The sequence below is a fragment of the Nesoenas mayeri genome (assembly GCF_963082525.1).
Source record: "Nesoenas mayeri genome assembly, chromosome: 6".
NCBI classification, from domain to species: domain Eukaryota; kingdom Metazoa; phylum Chordata; class Aves; order Columbiformes; family Columbidae; genus Nesoenas; species Nesoenas mayeri.
The window spans coordinates 18864036-18885438 of record NC_137545.1 but is presented as its reverse complement, the minus strand read 5'-3'; the positions used below and the strand labels follow the sequence as shown (position 1 = coordinate 18885438).

Here is a 21403-nt window from a genome sequence, read left to right as displayed (position 1 = left end):
GGCAGTAGGAAAATACATTTTCTAAGAAAAAGAGCTGGAAGCAAAATATAAATACAAGCTGGAGAAACCATTTGTCTGCAGTAAGTAATAAAAAAGCAGAGCATAGCCAACTTCTTCAACCATCTAAACCATCAGTATCAGCCTCGTGAAGATAAGGGCATGCATGTTGGTGTAGAGTCTAACCTCCTCAAGAACATATGCGTAGTTTTAATTGAACAGCACAATTTGGCTGTCCTGTTTTCATCTCACCAAATAGAAAGACATATTTTGTGTCCTTTAGTCACCAAAGTATGGATTCAATAAATATGGATTCAATCAGAGAGCTGTTCAGTAAAACCAAATCATTAGAGCTGTGCTTTTCTTGTGATTTTGGTTTGGTGCAGCATACAGTATTTCTGATTTGCAGATAGTTCAGTTTTGCTTATTTGTGAATGAAAGTTCACAATTATTAATTCATATTAGTAAATTTCAAGATGATGTCATTCATCTTGCCCTCTCAACCCTCTACTTTCTGGTGAACAAGCTCTGGCTATTGGAACCATGGGGGTATTTGGTAAGGCCTGTTGAGGATGGCTGGGTTGCTTGTTTGTTTCTGTGTCACTGTACCCCTCTGAGATTAAGTAATCTGGGCATAGAACATATATCCCTTTGTACAAACCAGCCACCTTCAGTTCCTTGTTAAACGCCTGTTCAAGCTTGTTATCAGCTGTTAAGGACATTTCATGGCAAAATAAATGATTGATTTCAGGCAGTGTAATAAGAGTACTTCTTGTGTTTCAGTGATTTAATCCATGTGGGAATACAGAGTGGAAGAAAATCATCATAGTTCCAAGAATACAAGGCTTTTATTTTTTTTTCTTCTTTTTTTTTTTTAAAGACCATGATAATTTTGGCCATTCTCCATGGTAACCTCTTAAGGGTCAAATTCAGTATAGGTAGAAACAGACTTTGCCTTGAACAAAATGGTTGTATTTGCCCTTGTTTTCCAGAAACATAGTACTTAAGACAGAGTCAGATTACTGAGGTGGTCTGTGTTGTTTCCATTTGCTTTATATCTATCTTCAGCACTTCTTTTGAATTCAGTCTAATAAATTTGGCCTGGCATTGAATGCATCTTGATTTGGATTTCTTTAACTCTTCCTTGTCTATGTTTCCTAGTCAAGTGATTATTGTTAAATTGTTTTTCCACAGATGTAGCAATTGGGGCTCCACAAGAAGATAATCTGAAAGGGGTCATTTATATATACAATGGCAGGGAAAATGGAATAACACCATCATTTTCACAGGTACGTTTTTCCAACGAAAAATAATCTGTCCAGAAAAACCTCAAGTCTAAATTTGAGAGGGTTTTCCCTTCATTTAACTTGAAGACCGCCTGAGGTACTTTAAAAGACTCCAGAATTTTTTTTTTGCAGTCTGTGATTTCCAGTCTCAATATAACCTGTAACAGAAAATGAATTGATTTGGAGGCCTCAGACAGGGTTTATGGGATATAACATTTGCAGTAATTGAGGAATATTGCTTTCAGAGGTGTATTTTCACAGGTAAGCATGCAACTGCAGGATGGTTGTGCTGACATTTTTCATTGGAAATTGTAACTCAAAGATTAGCTTTCCAAGAATAATTTTCTCTTCTGTTTTTTTTTTCCTCCTCAGAGAATACAAGGACATGAAGTCAGTAATTCTTTAAGCATGTTTGGACAATCCATAGCAAGTGGCGTTGATGCAGATAACAATGGTTATCAAGGTGAATTAAGCAATTGTGTTTATTTTTTATTTTTAAAAGACTAGAGAGTCATAGGGAACAACCCTGCCGTGCTACTTGTTACTTTTTACAGAAGCAGAATCCGTTATTAAGATGACATGTCACATCTTGCATTTTAGAAAAAAAAAAGAGGTAAAGCTGAGGCCAAGCAGTCACTTTTCACGGTTATCTGACATTATTTAAGGACTGAGAATGATGTAATTCTAAGCTCATAGTGCACAAGAGGAAGAAAAACAATTTCTGTTTCGATGGCAGCTATCTCATCTGCTAATGTCAGTGAGCTAGTTTGGGCACTGGAAGCATGTTTGTTGTCTGGACTAGTGTGCTAACCTAAAAGTCTTGCTGGTGTTCACAAAGTCTGAGTTCTGCCAGGAGTCACACAGCACCGTGACTCTCAGTCTGCGTGAACGATACCTGAACCTGAGTCCGGGCTCATGGCATTGGATCGACACTGTTGTGGAGTCCTCATGGCCATGAAACAAAAGTCCTAATTTGGTATAAAACTTATTGCCAAAATATTTTACCATTATATGGATAATTGTTACAGCAGGTCAGGTATTGCCTGTCCTGCCCCCATGTGTATAAATGCACAAAGTTACCATGAGCTGTGTGTTGTGTGCTCTGGCTGTGTCAACAGAGAAGTTATTTGGGTTAATTTGTAATGCTGAGCTCAGAGGTTGTGTACAGACCCTTGTATCATTTACACTCATCTGATTATTCCCTTTTACTACCTCATTTGAGAGGTATATGTGCTATATGTATTTCTTATTGCATGAATAGTTTTCAGTTAGTTTGGAATAAATTAAATATATTTTCTATCTCTATGTACAGTTTAATACATATAATAGATAGAACAATATATGTATATAACTGAATTGTTCATGTATATGTGTATGTGTAGCAATATTGAATATATGGATTAAAAAGAAGTCAAATATCTCCTATTTAGCTGAATTGTCGTTCAGTATCAGCCACTTAAATGTGGAATAGAAGTCATATTATGCCATTACCCGTATCTGCAAGTCCAGCAAATTAGCACGCAGTGTTAATCAGCAGTGGGCAAGTATTTGAGGAATCATCTTCTTCTAGATGGAGAACACTATCTTTGAATATTAGCACATGCCTTCTAACAAATAAAGGGCAAATGGTGTTTTAATGCTGACCAAAAGGTGAATATGCTACAAAGTGCTTGTACTTGAGAAGTAATTCTTGTTGGAAAATTGTGCTTATTGATCTATTTTTTTTGACTACAGATGTAGCAGTTGGTGCGTTTCTCTCTGATTCTGCTGTGGTGCTGAGGTGGGATTGCTACATTTCAGTGCTTTTAAATGCCATACGATTTAACAGTATTTTTTAAAATGCAATTTACTAAAACAGAATAGTATATTCTAACTTCCTGATATTTTTCTTGGTGTCTTGAACTTCAGTCATTAGGCAATGTTTAAGTAAACACTTTGAAGAAAATGAAAATATAATTGTGAAACTTCTTGAGGCACAAACATTCTACATACAACTATTTGAATTCTGAAAAATGCAGATAACTTAAAATTAATTATAAAATATAAAATTAGATTCTGTCAGAGGTTGTTAGATTCTGCAGATTCTGTGAGCTATTTCTGAAGTGTTTGTGAACACTAACTCTTCTATTCTTAGAACAAAACCGGTGATAATTGTTGAAGCTTCTTTAAAACATCCTAATTCAATAAATCGAACTAATTTAAACTGCATGGAAAATGACCAGCCTGCTGTCTGTATGAATTTGAAGATATGCTTTACCTATACAGGACGAGAGGTACCTGGTTATATTGGTAAGCTACTTGGAAAAATTCCAGTAAATGTATTCATTTCTAATGCACCTATTTACAGAATAACGTTATTTGTATTTAGTGGACCATTAATCTGAGTTCAGTATAAAATGACAATACCTTTTTTAGCTCACAATTGCCCTATAACATTGAGCCATTACACTTTTATTCAATTTAGTATAACAGCACGTCCCTGCTAGGACTACCAGGGTTTCGTGGCCTAGGAGAGACAGTGATGTTAAAAAGGTGAGATATTGCGAGGGTGAAGGTAGAGCTCCAAGTTGCCTGTTGTATCAACAATGTGATCTAAAGTTCTGGACAAAGACTAACTTCTAGCTAGCTGCTCAGTTGTGATGCTAAAGAGTTGAGCTGGGGCTGTGCACAAACAACCCGTTATTAATATTTCCACATGGCTTTTGCAGCAGTACTAAATGGGTACCACCATAGACAGGTGAATTCCCATACCTGAGTTAATTTGCGTTAACGGTGGTGGGGTTAAATTCACACTCCTATACTACTTTTGAACTACATTGTAGTGATGACATTTCAGATGGTCCCTCATAATAACTAGACCTGTCATTCTGATAGGTTTTTACATGAGGTGATATGCCCTTAGAGTTCACAAAAAAACAGAGTGCACTCACATTGGGAACAGTTTGGTTTACATAGTTGCCCAGGGACCTCACTGAGTTTAGCACGGGGCCCAACTCGGGTCTCTGTCAAGTTTATCTGAACTTTCCACATGCAAATGTCTGGACTGTTGCTTTGCAATTAGGTGAGGAATTAATGTGGGTGAATGTCTTTTCTTAACATAGAATGAAATGGATTACTCAGCGTGAGATTCAGATGTCCTCTAAAAGCAGTCCTCCCAGACAGGGACGTATGAGACTGCTGGAGGACACTCTCCTCCGCTTAGAAGCGGGGAAAAGATGTTCCTTCCTAAAGCAACTTGAGCCCCTGAGCCAGCCAGTATGGAACTTCACGTGAAAGTGAGGAGATCCCATCAAAACTACCGAAGAATACATCTTGTATTATATTTTATTTTCTGTAATGTGTATTTTGCTTTTGGCAAAAACTGATATCTCTTGAGGCAGTATCTATTGGAGGGAATATTTACTTTCTAAATCTGACCATATTGTCTGTGTGTTTTTAACCTACTTGTGCTAGTTGTAAACTGCAAACAGCCCTGCAAATACATGGTATATAAAATTAAAGTGCTTAAATCTTCTGTATGACAATATGCAATTAACTTTAGGGACACATTACAGAGAACACATCCAATGATGAACTGTAAAGTTTCAAGTTGAGATCTCTTGAAATTCATATTTGTTGTGAAAGACAAGCAGTCAGACTGGATTATCCTTGCTGGATTTAGACTTAAGACTTTTCAACTTAAACGGAGAAGACTAGAGGAAATTCTGGATGTTCTATCTCAACTTTTGGCAGAGATTAAAAAGTAATAGATTAGTAATGCTCTGAAACTTATTTGCAATTTATCACAGCAATTCATGCTAACCTAAATAGAAAAAACTGTGAAGTTAAACAATATTTGTCAGTCTTCCGACTTATCTGTTTGTTGAAATTTAATGTCAACCCTGTAAGTAACTGAAGCAGGTTTTCTTTAAATAGATTCAGATAGAAAACTATAAATATAACTCAACAAAATTATCCCTGATATAAGAGCTTATATCAGGGATCAGTCATGACGCAATCAGTTTTCAGAGGGATAGAAGCTTTTGTTAGGTATGGATTTATGTCAGAGAATTTTTAAACAGAGCATTTCAAAATGGATATTACAGAATATACTTAAGGAAGTGAGTCAGAAGATGTAATTTCTATCATAATTTTATGAAAATTATAACACTTAAAGCTTTTATAACTTTTATTTTCCCTGGGGTTTATTTTGCAGTACTGCTTTACAATCTGAGCGTTGATGTGAACAGAAAAGTGGATACACAAGCAAGATTTTATTTTTCCTTCAATGGAACATCTGATGCAATCTCAGGAAATGTAAAGATTTACAACAAGAATGTTGCCTGCAAAGATCATCCAGCATTTATGAGGGTAATGAACTTTTCAATATGCATCGCCCTGTAAATTGCCCCGTTGGCTTCTCCAGAAGCAGAGTTTGATCCAACAGCAACAATCCTTTGGAATTAAGGATGATACTGATTTGGCAATAAATAGTAAGAATCTAGTCAGTAAGATCCTGACTCCGGTAGCAGCTGCAAAGTTACTGTTGTCCTGGAGGAAATGAAATGTGAATTCCTGCTTGTATCCCTCTGAAGGATGAACGAGGAACCTGTCTTGAAAGTAAAAGCAACTGCAGTCAGGATGAGGATATATTTTTGTGGCCATTCACTGGACAAGAAAAAATGAAAGTGATTCAGTCTATTAAACATCTTAGAAGCTTGCCTATACCAACAGAAATTTTGGAGAATAACTGAAAAGTCCTAAAATACAAACAATAAAAACTAGCAGACACAGAGGAACTATGTTTTATTTAACACAGAAAATATAGACTTGTCTCCTGTAAGACCTTACCTAACGGGGAAAATAATTCTTTAAAGAATTCTGCATTCTTCAGACAGGGAATATTTAGATGTAAGGAGAAACAAGGGTAATAAAATAAAGGGCAAGTTTGCTTGGCCTTTTCTTTAAAATCTTCAAGGTAGCAATTCTGTAACCTTTTGAAACAAACATCTATCGGGATGACCAGTGCAGCTGCTCCTACACAGAGGCTGGGAAATAGACTTAATTTTCTACAGCTAAAAAAAACCAAAAACAAAACCAAAAAAACCTGCATGGAAAAAGTCTTCCATGTATTTTTATTCTTCCTTTTATTTATGTTTTGTTTATGACACCATTACAAGCCAATTCTTCACAACAAAGCTTTGGGATAGACAGGAAAGCTCATGTTATCTACTGGCAAATTGCCCCGATGTATCTCAACTGGTAGTTGCACCCAAGTGGATTTTACTTACAGGAGCAACTGCAATTTGCCACTTATGAGAGTTTGATTAGCTAAGAGAGATCTGACTGACAGCCACCCTTGTACAGGTTGCTGTACCAGCATCAGCAGTTATTTGTGTAGGAGGAAGGATATGATTTGGTTCATCACTTTCTGTAGTTTATAATTAGTATTTTTTCCTCCAGGTCATTCAGTTTTCTTTCTAATTCTTAATTAATAGCATTATAAGCATCTCCTTCCACCCACTGAGGTTTCTGTACTTGTGTGAAGCTTCTAAAGTTAAGTAAGTGTGAACGTCTGTCAAGTACAGTTTTTGCAAAGAGACAATGTACGTTTTATGTACTTTGAGTAAAGACTAATTAATAGCTAATTAGTATAATGGAAGTAATATAAAGCAGATGCAGAGAAGACATTGTGGAAAATTATTATGAATTAGATAATATGTGATTTGGCCAAAGCAAGCTTGCAGATAAGAATTAAAGCAGTGGCCATGTGGAGGGACAGTCAGTGTCCGCCTGGCTCCTACGCTTGGGGAATAACTGAGTCGGGTTTGCTGTTGTCAGCACTTGCTGCTTCAAGCTGTTCAGTTTTCACAAGTAGGCAGTTTGGGCTCTCATCTGCAACATTCCTACACTCTCAAGCTTTCATGTACAAAATGGTCATTTATTGAGGAGTTTAATAATTTTTAATATAGAATAGGCAATATTTGGATATGAGGAAAAAATTATTCACAGAAAGGGTTGTCAGGCATTGGCACAGGCTGCCCAGGGCAGTGGTGGAGTCACCATCCCTGGAGGGGTTTAAAAGGCATTTAGACAAGGTTCTCAGGGACATGGTTTAGAGCCAGAGTAAGGTTATGGTTGGACTCGATGATCCTGAGGGTCTCTTCCAGTCGAAACAATTATATGATTCTACATAAAAAGTCAGAAAAATAAAATGCAGTCATGATTTGATTTAGTGGTACTGCAGGAGAGCTCCTTTTGACTTCACACAGAAATAGCCATGGCTTTGGGCTGGCATGATACCACTAGTTAATTTTCTCCATTTTAGCCAACTTTAGCTTTTTTTTTCTGTTTGAGTGGGACAGCATTTCATAGGTGTCTAACGCAGCATTATTGACAGAAGTAGGTTCACTATTCAGTAAGACTTCTTTTCATACAAGAATCTCCTGTTCTGAAATGCCTGATGGTGTCATTGGATGTATGATGCCTTTCTGCACTTCTGACTACCTCTTACAGTGGCAAAGATGTCTGGAAAAGTGTAGGAGCCATATGTCATATGGAATTATTTTACATTTAAAAAATAAGTGTTCCTGTTTAAGTTACTGCTAGGGAACCTTATAATCTTTAAAACATAAGCACACATGTCTTGTCTTATATGATTAACTCATTAGGTTTCCAATTTTCATAGAAAGATGTAAGGGATATCTTGACTCCTGTACATGTTGAAGCAAGTTATCATCTGGGTCATCATATTCTACAGAAAAGAAGTGCTCAAGAATTTTCACCACTTCAACCTGTTCTTCAACAAAGGAAAGAAAAAGATGTTATAAAAAGCAAGGTTAGTGTTCAAGTTCTCTTTTTTCAAATGGAGTAAATATTCACGTTTTAATCTTCAGTTAAAAAAAGCTTTGCACATCCATAGATGTGAAGGAATACATTTTCCTGACCAGCAGCTAGTGCCTTGATCTTAATTAATAAACCAGCATGCTAAAAATTGCCGAAGTGTTCGCTAAAAAAATATTTGCAGAACTGGTATATAATTTGTATTATGATTTAACAAAAAAAAAAAAAAAAAGAAAAAAGAGGTGTGTGCAGACAACTTGCAAGAATATAAAATATTATGTATGTCAGAACACAAAGATATGAAATTCACTCTTTGAAGTATTCATTCTTTTACAACTACACGGGATGGGCCACTTTCCAGTATAAAACTGTTCTTTAAAATTAATTCTGTGTTAAATACACAATATCATGTTGGTATTAATTCTGAAGTGTTTCAACAATGTTGCTGAAATATTAGTTCTGTAAAAGTATTTGCGGATTTTCAAACACATAGTCTGTGAGGTAGAAAAAAAAGAAGTATTCTGTATCCTTAAATTAGTATGAAATTAACTTTTTTTAAAAAAAAAACCCACCTTATTAAAAGCCAACAGACTTTGACTTAACCTAAAGTCAGGATGCTCTGAATTTTTAACTACCAAATGGTCATAAACGTACAATGACTTTTCACAGCAAGTGAGCTTCATGTAATTCAGATAAAATTGACTATCAGAACGCTGAGATATATAAAAGCTCCTTTTGAATGGCGTGCTTCTCCTTTTCATCTTCATTCACAATTTTGTTTTAAAAACCATGGAGTTAGAGTGAAAGAAGGTGTTGTTGAATATAGCAACATAAATGTGCTCTATATGACACTGATAATCAAGGCACAGACACATGCAACTCATGGTGTCTCTAGTCTCATCAAACTTCATCAAGTATATTATGATAAGTAAAGTTCATGTAATGAAATGCTTTTGTAAAAGTTAATGTGCTGTATCACAGGAGAGACTGCAGAGACCTCAGGTCTGGATCCTCTAAAAGGCTCAGCCATTTTATGTACTGCTTTTAAAAAAACAGCTGAACCTATATGTACTGGTTTAACAGTGAGAGACTGAGTCTGGATGGTCTCTTTGCTGTCATTCTGGGTACACAGAATGTGTTTGGAAAATGGCAAATCACGGCCTGATTGAATTGTTTTTAGGAGCAAGAGTGTGAATGTCATGAGGATGGAGCCAGGCTCTTCTCTGTGACAAGCAATGATAAGACAAGGGGCAATGGGTACAAACTGGAACACAGGAGGTTCCACTTAAATATGAGAAGAAACTTCTTCTCAGTGAGGGTGACAGACACTGGAACAGGCTGCCCAGGGAGGTTGTGGAGTCTCCTTCTCTGGAGACATTCAAACCCACCTGGGCACGTTTCTGTGTAGCCTCATCTGGGGGTTCCTGCTCCAGCAGGGAGATTGGACTAGGTGGTCTTTTGAGGTCCCTCCCAATTCCTAACGTTCTGTGATTCTATTAGCCAATTCCAGATACTTGGTAACAAAGTGATTTGTTTCTTTCTTTGGAAATACTTCTACTCACTAGAGTATGCATAATACACTAAAGTGCTTTTTGTAAATTTGTCTTTTGTAGTTTGTTTTTGCTAGATTTTGCTCCCAAGAAAATTGTTCTGCTGACTTGAGAGTTTCTGGAAAAGTTGCTTTTTCAAAGTAAGTATAATGTAGCTTTCATTTTTTTTGAGGGTTCAGTAAGATTTTATCTAAATTATTCTTTAATCTTTTGTATGTCAAGAACATTAATTTGCAAAAGTAGACTAGAGACTTCTTGAGGAAATATGAGGAGTAAAGCTGTGTTTAGTTGAAGAATATTTTAAAATAATAAATCTTTCAGGAAATGTAACAAAAGTTATATAATTGGAGGAGTGATGTTGCATAATTAGAAGACTTTACAGCTCATTAAATGTCTTCTTCATGAAAAGGTAAACTTGAATTCTGCACTTCATATATAACTGGGCTCTGATTCAGGGCACAATGCATACTCAATGTGTAGACATCAGAACTACTGTTAAATTGACAAGCTGTCAATTATTTCTGCTGCTCTTACAAAGATACTGTACTTGCACTGTACAAAGAAGATACTTCAGTTTTGTACTAAGACATTGTTATACTTATTATTTCAATTATAAAATAATTAAGTGGCTCTTTTTCCTTATTTACTTGAGAATATTACATCCTCAGTTTTCTACTGCTGATTGAGACGCCAGATGGTTCAGTATTATGTGAGGTTTAGACTTCTTTTCCCCACATGAGTTAGCCTGCATTTTCCAAAATTAATTTTGCTTTGTGATTTATTTTTTTTCATTTACATCTTTATTTTTTTATATACCCCTTTGTATGTTTCAGTGTTTCCAATTAGGTATCACGTTTAAGTCCTGTTGTTAGGAAAGATAATCAATGCACTTTAAAAATATTTAAATACAATAATTCTTGTCTCGCAGAATCTGTCTTACACCAAGCAATACTCTGTCAGATATACTTCTGTTTAGCAGCATCTCTGAAAGGTTTTAAGCCATGTACCATGGTTTCTATTCAGAATGGATTTTAATGATTTGATTTTGTTTTATTTTATCATCACAACCTTTATTTTTATTGATTATTATACTTCAAAGCAAGAAATCTTGGTTGTTAGTGTGCAAAAAGAGAAACTCTACCTGTTGTGCATCTCAGCTAGTTAGGTATTTTGTGTGTGACTTGGATTTTCTTGTGTAATTTATCACTTTTAAAGCTGATTCTACTTTAATCAAGATACTAGGTTGAACAACGTAAGGTGACAACAAAAGATGAAGACAGTCACATAATTCTGATTAATCACACCTGTGTGATCCTGAGCACAGATTACAACATACCTGCTTGGCATTAGGTACCAGTAGAAGATTTCCAGTGTAAATAAATAGGCTAAATATCTTGATAAAGTGTGAAGTATCACCTTAAATTGTTGTGCCCCTAGAATCCTGATTAAAAACTAGTTAGCTGTGCAGTGTTAATTTATTTTGTCTAGACAGAATGCATTCATTATCCTTGAACAGCAAAGCAGAGGCTTTTAGTCTTAAAAGAATGAAATCAGATAGGGGTGTCACTGCAACGCCTGCCTTACTGAGTTACGAGCCTTCATGTATCCACTATCATGTTTTGTTTAAATTGCTTAGATTTTGGCCTGCTCTGTAAATTCTAGTCCACAACAGGCATTTTTTAATGAAGAATGAAATCTGATTACCAGGGCAAAGCTCTAGCGCAGCTTTGTTGTAGTCCCAGATATGCACCTGGTGCTTTTGTGTACTTGCGTGTTAAGCTGGGAGGCATCTTTGTGACAGCATCTTGTTAATGAGCTTGGCTTTAAGGCATGAAAGAGGACTGAGTGGTAAGCATATAACTAGTAAAACAACTTTAAAATGTGTCCTAAACTTAATCAAGCTACTCAAATGTTAACATTTTGGTTTTCTTTAATTTGCTTTTGTCTTAGAACCTATCTGCTTATGCAGTGCTTTTACCTTCTGTTGCTTTTCTAAGTGCCAGCCTCATTCCCAAAGGTCTTTGGTGACTAATGCTTTGGTTTCAAGCCAGAATTTCTGATAAATGTCTATTTCTAGGCAGCCTTTCTACAAGTCTTAATTAAACTTTAATGTCAAGCTGAAGTTTACTTTTAGCCCCCCATAGGGTGGCTGTACTTGTAACATGATTATAGAAATTTACATAGACCATGAGACAGGCATGTTCACTCCCCTCTTTGTGACCTGTTACATATGAACTCAGTCCTGTACTTCGAGTACAAAGAGTGAATTTTGAAATAATGCGTGAAAATACTGTAGCAGTAGCACACTGCAATTCTTGTCTTTGAAGGAAAGGACCTGTCTTGTAAAAGCCAGGAGCACAACTGCTCTGCTAACAATGTTTTTACTCTCACATTAATAACCTTTGGCCTTTAAAAGTACCATACTGGAGCTGACCATCATATTATGGGTGTAACCTTCAGCTACAGGACAGAGTAAAAACTTTCCTAATGATCTCCAGGTGAGCTTGGGCAGAACCAAATGAAATGAGCTAACAGAGCAGTGGTGGAAAATTTTTGCATCCAAGCTCTATATACAATTACTTTTCACTTATATTATGATTATTATTCTTACAGGCCTCATGATAAGAAAATGTATCTCGCTGTTGGAAGCATGAAGACTTTATTGTTGAACGTTTCTCTGCTTAATGCTGGAGATGATGCATATGAAACTGTTCTCCACATTCAGATCCCTAAAGGCCTTTATTTCATCCGAGTCTTAGAATTGGTAAGAACAAAAAAGCCTGTCAAACAGTAATCCTTTGACATTTTTCTTTTTCAGCCAGACATTTTCCAAATTATGCTAATAGCTCATTGCGTTACTTTAGATACTGACAACCTACACCCCTCCCATCCAAAAAAGCTGACAAAACTCAAGTTTTTAAGTTCTCAGACTTCTAGCTTCCTAAACCATGTGCAATTTAATTAATACAGGTGAATTACATCCTGGTTTTGAAATTATTTGATAGTAACAAGTAAAAATTTTTAAAATTGTTTCTAAAGGTATTTCAGGATGTTATTGCTACTTTTTGTCTGATGATCGTGTTTTCAGTAATCACAAAGGTCTCATTGAATCTGTACTTTTTCAGATGCTCAGCCTGATGAAGAAGTCACCCACCTAATTGTTCTGCTTTTTTGGCTTTTTAAAATAACTGCTCCCTGTGTAGAATCCCCCTGCCACCTTTCAGAGATTGGTTTTAAACTTGAGTGAGTCTGGTGCATTTGCTTTGGCTTCACTATTGGCAAACAGAAGGTGAAGTAACAGGACACAGCAATCAATACAAGGACATGTTAAAGTAGTCGTGAATAATATGAATGTTTTGTATATTTGCATCAGTAAAATGGCGAACACCTAGTTCAGGGAAATAAAAACTACACAATTTCCACGTGCGCATGTAATTTGAAAAGTCTGAAAAAAAAGGCAGTTTTATTTTAACCATTAATAACTTGTCCTTTATTTTAGGAAGAAAAACAGATCCATTGTGAAGTATTAGATAAAGAAATTCATGCAGTGAAACTTGAGTGCAGCGTTGGTTATTTATATGTAGATCACAAATCAAAGGTAATCTATCTATGAACTGCCCAGCTTTAAAAACAACCAAAACATATTATGAGGATTTTCGGGGGGGAGGGAAACCCTGTTTTTCAGAATCTCTCCTTCATTCACAACTAACATCTTCTATCGTGTTGCTATCTGAATCTCTCTGCTATTTTTAAAATTAGTTCATAGCAATAATTAATTAAGTGACAATATTGTTTGTATTATGCATCAACTGATTGTGCTTGGCTTCCTCAACAAGTAAGCTAAGGCTGTGAACAAATGTATTGGGTCAATAGAAAGGGAGTAGAAGACAGAAAAAGCAAGTATTTCCTTAATTCTGAATTTTTTTAAAATCAGGAAGTTCTAAATGAACTTAGACGAATATTTTTATTTAAGCTGTGTTTAAGACACACTATCATGTGATATAAAGAAAATTTTATCTCTTCTACAGCTGGATTTTAGTTTCCTCTTGGATGCAAGCTCATTTACTAGAGCAGAAGATGACCTCAACATCATCATTAATGCTACCTGGTAAAGTCTAATAAAAATTGCTCAATGAAAAATATTACTAGCTTTGGAAAACAGAGAATAGATATTAAAATAATGAGCAGGTTCCTGCCTGTTTAATTTTTTTTTTAAATGCCTGACATGTTGTTACCAATAAAATATTTTTGTTTTAATAAGCCAGAATATGTGTTTAATATCTGTTTATAGAAATAATGCATTTCATACTCATTTCTCTCATTATGTTTTTATAGTAAAAATGAAGATGGGAACATGTTGCTGGATAACACGCTAACTTTAACTGTACCTCTAAAATACGAGATTGAGTTAAATGCTCATGGGTAAGTCAGCGTGTTGCTCTATTGCACATTTGTAAAACTATTGTCTTGTTACTAGTCTAAATTCCCAAAGCTTTTAAGGAGAAGGTTGATGTAGCTGAAAAAACTTGTGAATGAGATGGCACAGCTGTCCTGGGGTCTGACCCACACACTGCTAAGATTTTGTTTCCACTACTGGGAGATGAGAGCAATGATATTAGTGCTGCCTCTAACTTGTCTCTTAACAGACTAATATTTTTTAACAACTGGAATATTTTTTGTAGATAAAGGTATTAAATGAGAGCACAGCAGATCCTTAGAGTCCTTGCTTAATGTGAACCATATTCTGGGTTTGTCTATGAGCCATTCATGGAACATAGGCGATGATTTATGACTTTTTCTGATTTGTCTGCCTTCTTAAGAGGAAAGAGCACAAAGATAGAGGAATTCTACTCAGTGTTCCTCTATTTACTTAAATACATACTGTGGTATTTTCTTAGCATGGAGCAGAAAGTTATGCTAATGATATATAGCAATTCTATTAACTAACAATTTTTAAACCATTGTAGATTTGTATCACCAGCTTCGTTTATTTATGGAACAAGTGAGAAAGATTCACCAGTTACATGTATGAAGGAGAATATCAACTTCACTTTCCATGTAAGAGTTTTTCTTTGTAAACCCCATTATCCACCTTGTTTTGAAGGTTAATTGCTAAGATTTTCACTGTATCTATTGACTGTCTGCACAGTCAATAGGAGCTTTTTAAGAGTACAAGGGCATCGTGAGCAACTTTTGTGCATTAGTGATGGGAAGTGGCTGTTAATCCCTCTTTAAACACTTTTTTTGGTCTGGGCAATCTTCCACTTAATGGTCAGAGAAAAAATACTTAGTACAAGCAGGATTGAAAGTGGCAGAGCAGTTCTGATTTGCCACTTCTTACATTAAGAAACACTTTAAAAGGAATTATCTTACAGTAAGCAAAAGGAACTAGGAGCTCCTTATAAGAGGATCTATAGGTATCAGATTTGTCTCCAATGGATTAAGAGCAGGAGTTAGACATTAATCTCTCCTAGTTCCTTTTGCGTATTCTTCCGGAAGGCAGACTGTATGACCTCAGGGTAGTCATCACGCATTAGCACTACTTACTCATTGGGTTTGGAGAGTTAAGGGTTCAGTCAGCCTGCAGAATGAATTAAGCAAAATGTTACAACTCCTAGCAGAATCCCCTTTTGTGACAGTGTAACAAGGCAGGTGCTGCCCCATTCTATGAAGTTCTATGTATATATACTTCATATATATTTTTTGTTGCTTGAATAGCTACCATGAATTAAGTCTTTAAATGTATAACATTCTTCCCCACAAGGTTATGAATGCAGGACCTAGCATGGCTCCAAATACAAACTTAGAGATAATGATACCTAATGCTTTTCCACCCAATGACTTCAAATTATTCAACACATTGGATATCAAGGTAAGCAGAGGTTACTTAATATACTATTATTAACTATATTAATTCTATGGAAAAGAGAAGCAGAGCAGAACTAGGTACTAAGTCTGTGTTTGGTTTGTTAGCCATGGTGAATTAGAGTGAAAAGAACAGAATGATCTTCAGCCCCATGTGGTGTAGAATTCTGAAAGTACAAGTTACATTCCTTTCAAGCTTCCTGCCTTTCAGAAATCTGTGTTCTGATTATTGTCTGATGTTTACATTCTAACAGTGATGATGTTATTTTTATTTCCAGACAACAGTTGGACAGTGTTCCTATAATAAATATCCCAGAGACTGTAGTGCAGCAGAAAAAAATGAGAACATATTAAAGGATGTCATCACTTTCTTTTCAAAGCCTGCTAAGAGACAAATGGTAAGGTCTGTCTTTTGGCATCAGTGGGAAAAAAATGACTGTATGAATGAGCCTTAAGACAAGAGTATATGTTATATAATGAGGTCACCAGAGCAGTCTTGTAAGGTTTGGTAGTGGGACAGCATAGTCCTAAGTAACTTTAGTGAACAAGGTGAGAACTGAGATGGGGAAGTTGATTAATGACACGTCACTGAAGTCAGTGGTGATGACAGTCACCTACAAAGAACTGCCAAAGGGTTATGTAACTGGAAGAGTGGGCAAACAGAATGGCAGATGAAATTCAGTAACAAATGGAAAATTATGCATGTGGGAAAAACAGTCTTAATTTTAACTACATGAAGCATGCAGATCAAATATTCATTGCCTTTTCCACATCAAAAAAGTGCCATCAAATGTAACTAATAGGAGCCAGGTTGATTAAAAAAAAAAAAAAAAAAGAGTAGTACTCAGGATGGAACTTCTAACTGAAGGGTGTTATGAATGTGAAACATAAGTGAATTCCAAGGGAGACTATACAAGCTAATGGGACTGAAAGTCATTAAGAATTACAAAATAGATGGAAATAATTTTTGGTTTGGGAAGTTCTTATTAAAAATATTTGGGAGGCTGGGAGAATATTGTACATGCCCGGTCTGTTCAGGTTCGTCCCTCTGTAACTGCTTATGGACCCGGCTGGAGATCAGATGCTTGACTGTGTGGTTGGGCTGGTTTTGTCTGGGAGAGAGTTAATTTTCTTCACAGTAGCTTGCAGGGGGCTGTGTTTTTGATTTGTGACCCTACCAGTGTTGATAACACAGGGATGTTTTGTTTATTGCTGAGCAGTGCTTACACGGTATCACAGCGTTCCCCATTTCCCACCCTTCCAGCAGGGTGGGCTGGGGGTGCATGAAAGGTTGGAAGGGGACACAGCAGGGACAGCTGACCCCAACTGACCAAAGGTCCTGACCATAAGACACTGTGCTCAGCAATAAAACTAGGGGGAGGGTTGGCAGGGGGGCACTGCTCATCCACCAGTAGTCCAAAACAGAATGGCTGGTTACAAAATGTGTTACATTTTTGAGGGTTGGTTCTCATACGAATCTCTGTGTCTTGCCACTTGTTTTTGTTAGAGTACAATTTTATTTGATACCTTCATCCTAAAAGACATTTTAAAATATTTGGGACTTTAAGTAAGTATGTTACAAGGAACATCAACCAATGATTGAGAGACAGCCCGCTCTATAATATCAAATCAGAACTTAGTCATCACAGTCTTGGACAAAGAATATAGTCATGTACAGGCTTGCTCTTTTTGTCTTCTCCAAAGCTGAGGCAAATGGTGCTAGCTGTCAGTGTACAAGTATAAGGTTCTATCAATTGTAGTGTTTATACTGGATATCTTATAGCCAGTGTCATTTATCATTCTTGATAAAAGCTAATTTGAAATAAGAGTGTAAAGCAAATCTATAACCAAGCCATGACAAGTTATTTTTCAATCTAAAAAAATTGGAATTTTTAAGGGAAAGAACCCGTTGTCTTCTGTAGCAATTAGATTGGTCCCTTGTACTGTTCCTTAAGCACTTATGTAGGATAGTGATGTATGACAACCTAGAATTACATCCTGATTTTGCAAGAACCTAGATCTTTTTGTTTAACTCAGTGCCTGAGTGTCTTTAATACTAAGATGATAAAGTTGATAAACTTAAGTTTTAACCTTTCCCTCCCTTCTACAGTACTGCATGAAAAATGACAACTTTTGCTTACAAATATATTGCAAGCTTGGAAACATGGAGAGTGGAAAAGAAGCAACTGTTCAGTTGCATCTGGAGGCTACTCCTTCACTTTTAGAAATGGTAAAGCATGAATTTTTCACACTTGAGGGGAATATCTCAAGGCATGTTTTCTGAATTCTCTGCACATAAATTCTAGATATTAATATATTTTTGCAAATAGTGTGATTAAATCCAGATCTTTCAGGTGTCACCTACGTTTTCAATGTTAAGTCTTAAGGTGATATATGAAAAAAGAAAACTACTTTTAAAATATATATGTATTTTAGATAATCATATAGTATATTTTCCTTTGCCTGTTCTGGCTGGGTTATGTAGGATTTGGATTTAATTTCAACTCATAATTGTACTTTTCTAAGAAAAGCAGCATGGATATGGACTTAAGCAAAATCCAACTGGGCTTCATTCCAGCTTCTGGTACTAATTTGTTTTGTGATCAGAAAAAGGCACCATTATGTGTTTGTGTGAGATTCTGTTTCTGTGAGCAGCTGTGTTACCATTTTTACTGGGTAGGAGTTAATGTGTTGAAGCTATTTTATAAAAGATGGATTTATTTTTTTAAATCAGGATGATGCATCAGCATTGAAGTTTGAAGTAAAAGCAACAGCCTCACCAGAGAAAAATGCAAAAGTCATTGAACTACACAAGGACAAGCAAGTTGCATATGTAAGAATTCTCTTAATGAATTTGTGCTAAACTTGTTAAAGTAGAAAAAACAACAGCAATTCAAATTGTGGAATTCTATACATATATATACACAGGCAATAAATATAGCATTAGTTACTTAAGAATGCAATTAATTTTCCTAGTTTGGTTTAGTATCTTTTGAGGGGGAGGAAATCAGCACTAAACTTATTTTGTGCTTTCCAGGTCTATTTGGAAGGAGTGCACCACCAAAAGCCAAAATATCGTGTTACCGTGCTAATTATTGGACTGGGCCTAATAGTTGGTGTTACCTTGTTTTTGCTTCTTTCACTTCTGCTATGGAAGGTGGGTTTTCAGTATTTCTCAGTTGTTCTCAAGTCAGGAATTCACACTGATGGTGGATCTTTAGACTGGTTAATGCAGGTTGAAGGTTAAATAATCTGTCCTTCCTAAAGAAACATAACTCCTCCTGTAACTTGGGTTTTTTCAAACTATCTTTCCATTTCCCTTCATTTTATCTTCTGTTATCTAACACCGCAAACCCCTTCCCATGTTTTATATGGCATCTCACGCTTGCAAATGATTTATATAACTTACTGATATCAAATGGATCATTTTTTGTGGAATGGTGCTCCATATTTAATGTCACTTGACACAGAGTGACTAATAGTCTATAACATAGTTTCATGACAGAATGAAATGTTTAAGATTTTAAACTGCAACATAAATGCTAAAAAATCCTATGCATAAGTAAAAAAAGAAAACTATGAAGGAAGCAGCTTCTCTGGTAGGCGATAAAGAGCCTGGTAATTTCTTTACCTACATGCAGACTTTCTCTATCCATCGTTTTTCCCAGGGAAGTGTAGAAATGAAACAAATATAACAGGAAAGTTTTTTGAAATGGTAATAAAAATACTGGATTCTGTGGATTGTTGTAGTTCACAAGCCCACATGTCCTTACTCCTTGCAGGAGAATATTAGCCTCCCAATAAGTCAAAGAAAAAGCAAACGCACTTTTTTGATTGATGAGTAACACTTGATTACTTGGTACGACAAAGCAGTGGCAAATACCATCGATCATAAACACCATAAATATGCATTTTATTTTACTTCATCTTTTATGGTTTAGATTTGATAACAAACATTTGCTGACAACAGATTCTAAAATTATGTTTTTCAGATTGGCTTTTTCAAAAGGCAATACAAGCCAGTCCCTCAAGACAAGAACCCAAGAGGCAGCTGGAGTTTTACAAGTGGGAACAAAGATGACTAAGATGGCAAATAAATGTTTAATTTTAAAATGAAGAATTTAAGATTCAGGTTAATTCACAGGAGAAACATCAGTGACAAGAAAACTGGTCTTGAGCTCACTTGCTCTTACAAAATACACTTTATTTCCTTGAACTGTATGGAGGACTACACCTTAGAGTACTGTTGTTTTCCTAATATGAAAATGGTAAGACAGTTTGTTTTGAAGTCTCACAGTATTATTTGAAATGCCATATATATATATATCTGGTTTCAAACAGACAGAAGAACACTAAAGATAAAAATAATTACTTACCAGAGAGAATTTCTAGAAAGTAACAACATTTGGCCAATCCTGGAAAATAAGATCTCAAACACATTAGCATGAGTTATTCTACTAATTTTTGAGTTTCAATTATCTTTTGATTAGCCATTCAAGGAAAAATCCTGCCTCATCTTGCTTTGGCAGTTTTACGAGGGTAAATTAGCCTAAACCACTAAAAGAACCATAAGTGGAGCACAGCTATCAGAAGCTCTCTTGGGCTTCTGGAGGCAACCTTATAAGCCGTGGCTTCACGGGCACAGCCCCAGCACTGCAGAGACTGAGCCACCCAGGCTAGCCAGAACCAGGAGGAATGGAGGTGGATTTAGAGCAGGGAATTCTGTGGGGTAGCCCGGAGATGCAGCACAGGATCCTTTCTCAGCTGTAGGAAGAGGAATGCATTGGAGATGATCATTTGTGGCCATCTTTAACATGGTACGTTCAAGTATGATAGAATTAGTTGTTTCATCCCTTCCTCAGATATTGGTGCCATGATATTTTGGGCTTCTCCAATGAAATATTTCTATGTGGGGTTTTTTTACAGCAAGTATTTATTTCTATTTATTTGAAGATTTTTCTATAGTACTTAGCATAACAGTATTTAGTACTGTCACTCTTCCGGGACCCGAAAAAAAAACCCAACAAACCTTCACATGATGACAAAACAGAGGAACACATACCCAAAAGTCTCCAACTGCCAACCTTACTGGGCCAAATTTTATCTTTCAGTGTGCCACCCTTTACCTGAAAGTACTTAGTAAGGAAGTCATTTGGAGAACTAGCTTGGGTTCTTGTGATGTTTTCAGCTAAATACCATCCAAACAGGTATCCTCAGAAGCCACTCAGCAGAAAGGCAAGTGACTGAATAGAAACATGGTTCAAACCACTGCTCTGCTACTACAGGAAGTTTCTTCAGCTAGATAAGTTTGCACTGCCACCTAGCTTTGGTGAAATAGTACAATCCAGGGGAAAAAAAAAATTGCTTTGCTCCCCAGTACAACTGAAGAATGTACAACTTGTTCAATAACTGCATTTACTGCAGCAGCAGTGCGCAATACAGCCTTTCTTGTCAGGCTTCGATGTCTTTCTGAGCTGCAAGGAGAGATGAATGTAATACGTACATATGCCTTGAACCTGCACCATCATATGGGAATTAGCCTGAGACTCAGAAGCAATACGGAAGTGCCTTCAACAAGCACTTTTGTTAACAAGAGTGTTTACTGCCATAAAAGCCACATTGGCCACAGATTGTAAAGGTATTGGGGACCATTTTGTAATTTCCTTTCACTTCATTTGATGCCAAAGATGTGGATCCCTCTGAAGTAAATTTTTTCTCTAAAAATCTGCAGTGTAAGGACAAATGAATGTGTGTATATTTTTTAAAAATTCAAAATAAAGTATGTGAAGAATGAAATATTTTCTTGCAAGTCTATGAAAATATATACAAAATGCTTATCCTCCAAATGTCTTTAGTGAATTTTTGCACTTTAAGAAAAATATC

The 21403-nt window shown here is 36.1% G+C and overlaps 1 protein-coding gene across 1 annotated transcript in view; it reads left to right on the top strand.

The window, feature by feature from the left end:
- The window catches only part of ITGA4 (integrin subunit alpha 4), a 36703-nt gene extending 17090 nt beyond the window's left edge, over positions 1-19613 (top strand). Inside the window, exons 11-28 of the mRNA XM_080347140.1 lie at positions 1192-1286; positions 1656-1746; positions 3018-3063; positions 3418-3572; positions 5479-5633; positions 7951-8100; positions 9719-9795; positions 12269-12419; positions 13155-13253; positions 13684-13763; positions 13991-14077; positions 14623-14713; positions 15420-15527; positions 15799-15918; positions 17631-17750; positions 18255-18353; positions 18558-18677; positions 19513-19613. Of these exons, the coding sequence (XP_080203266.1) occupies positions 1192-1286; positions 1656-1746; positions 3018-3063; positions 3418-3572; positions 5479-5633; positions 7951-8100; positions 9719-9795; positions 12269-12419; positions 13155-13253; positions 13684-13763; positions 13991-14077; positions 14623-14713; positions 15420-15527; positions 15799-15918; positions 17631-17750; positions 18255-18353; positions 18558-18677; positions 19513-19605 (1937 nt within the window). The 3' untranslated portion in view covers positions 19606-19613. The remainder of the gene's footprint in view (positions 1-1191; positions 1287-1655; positions 1747-3017; positions 3064-3417; positions 3573-5478; positions 5634-7950; positions 8101-9718; positions 9796-12268; positions 12420-13154; positions 13254-13683; positions 13764-13990; positions 14078-14622; positions 14714-15419; positions 15528-15798; positions 15919-17630; positions 17751-18254; positions 18354-18557; positions 18678-19512) is intronic.
- Positions 19614-21403: the final 1790 nt, after the last annotated feature.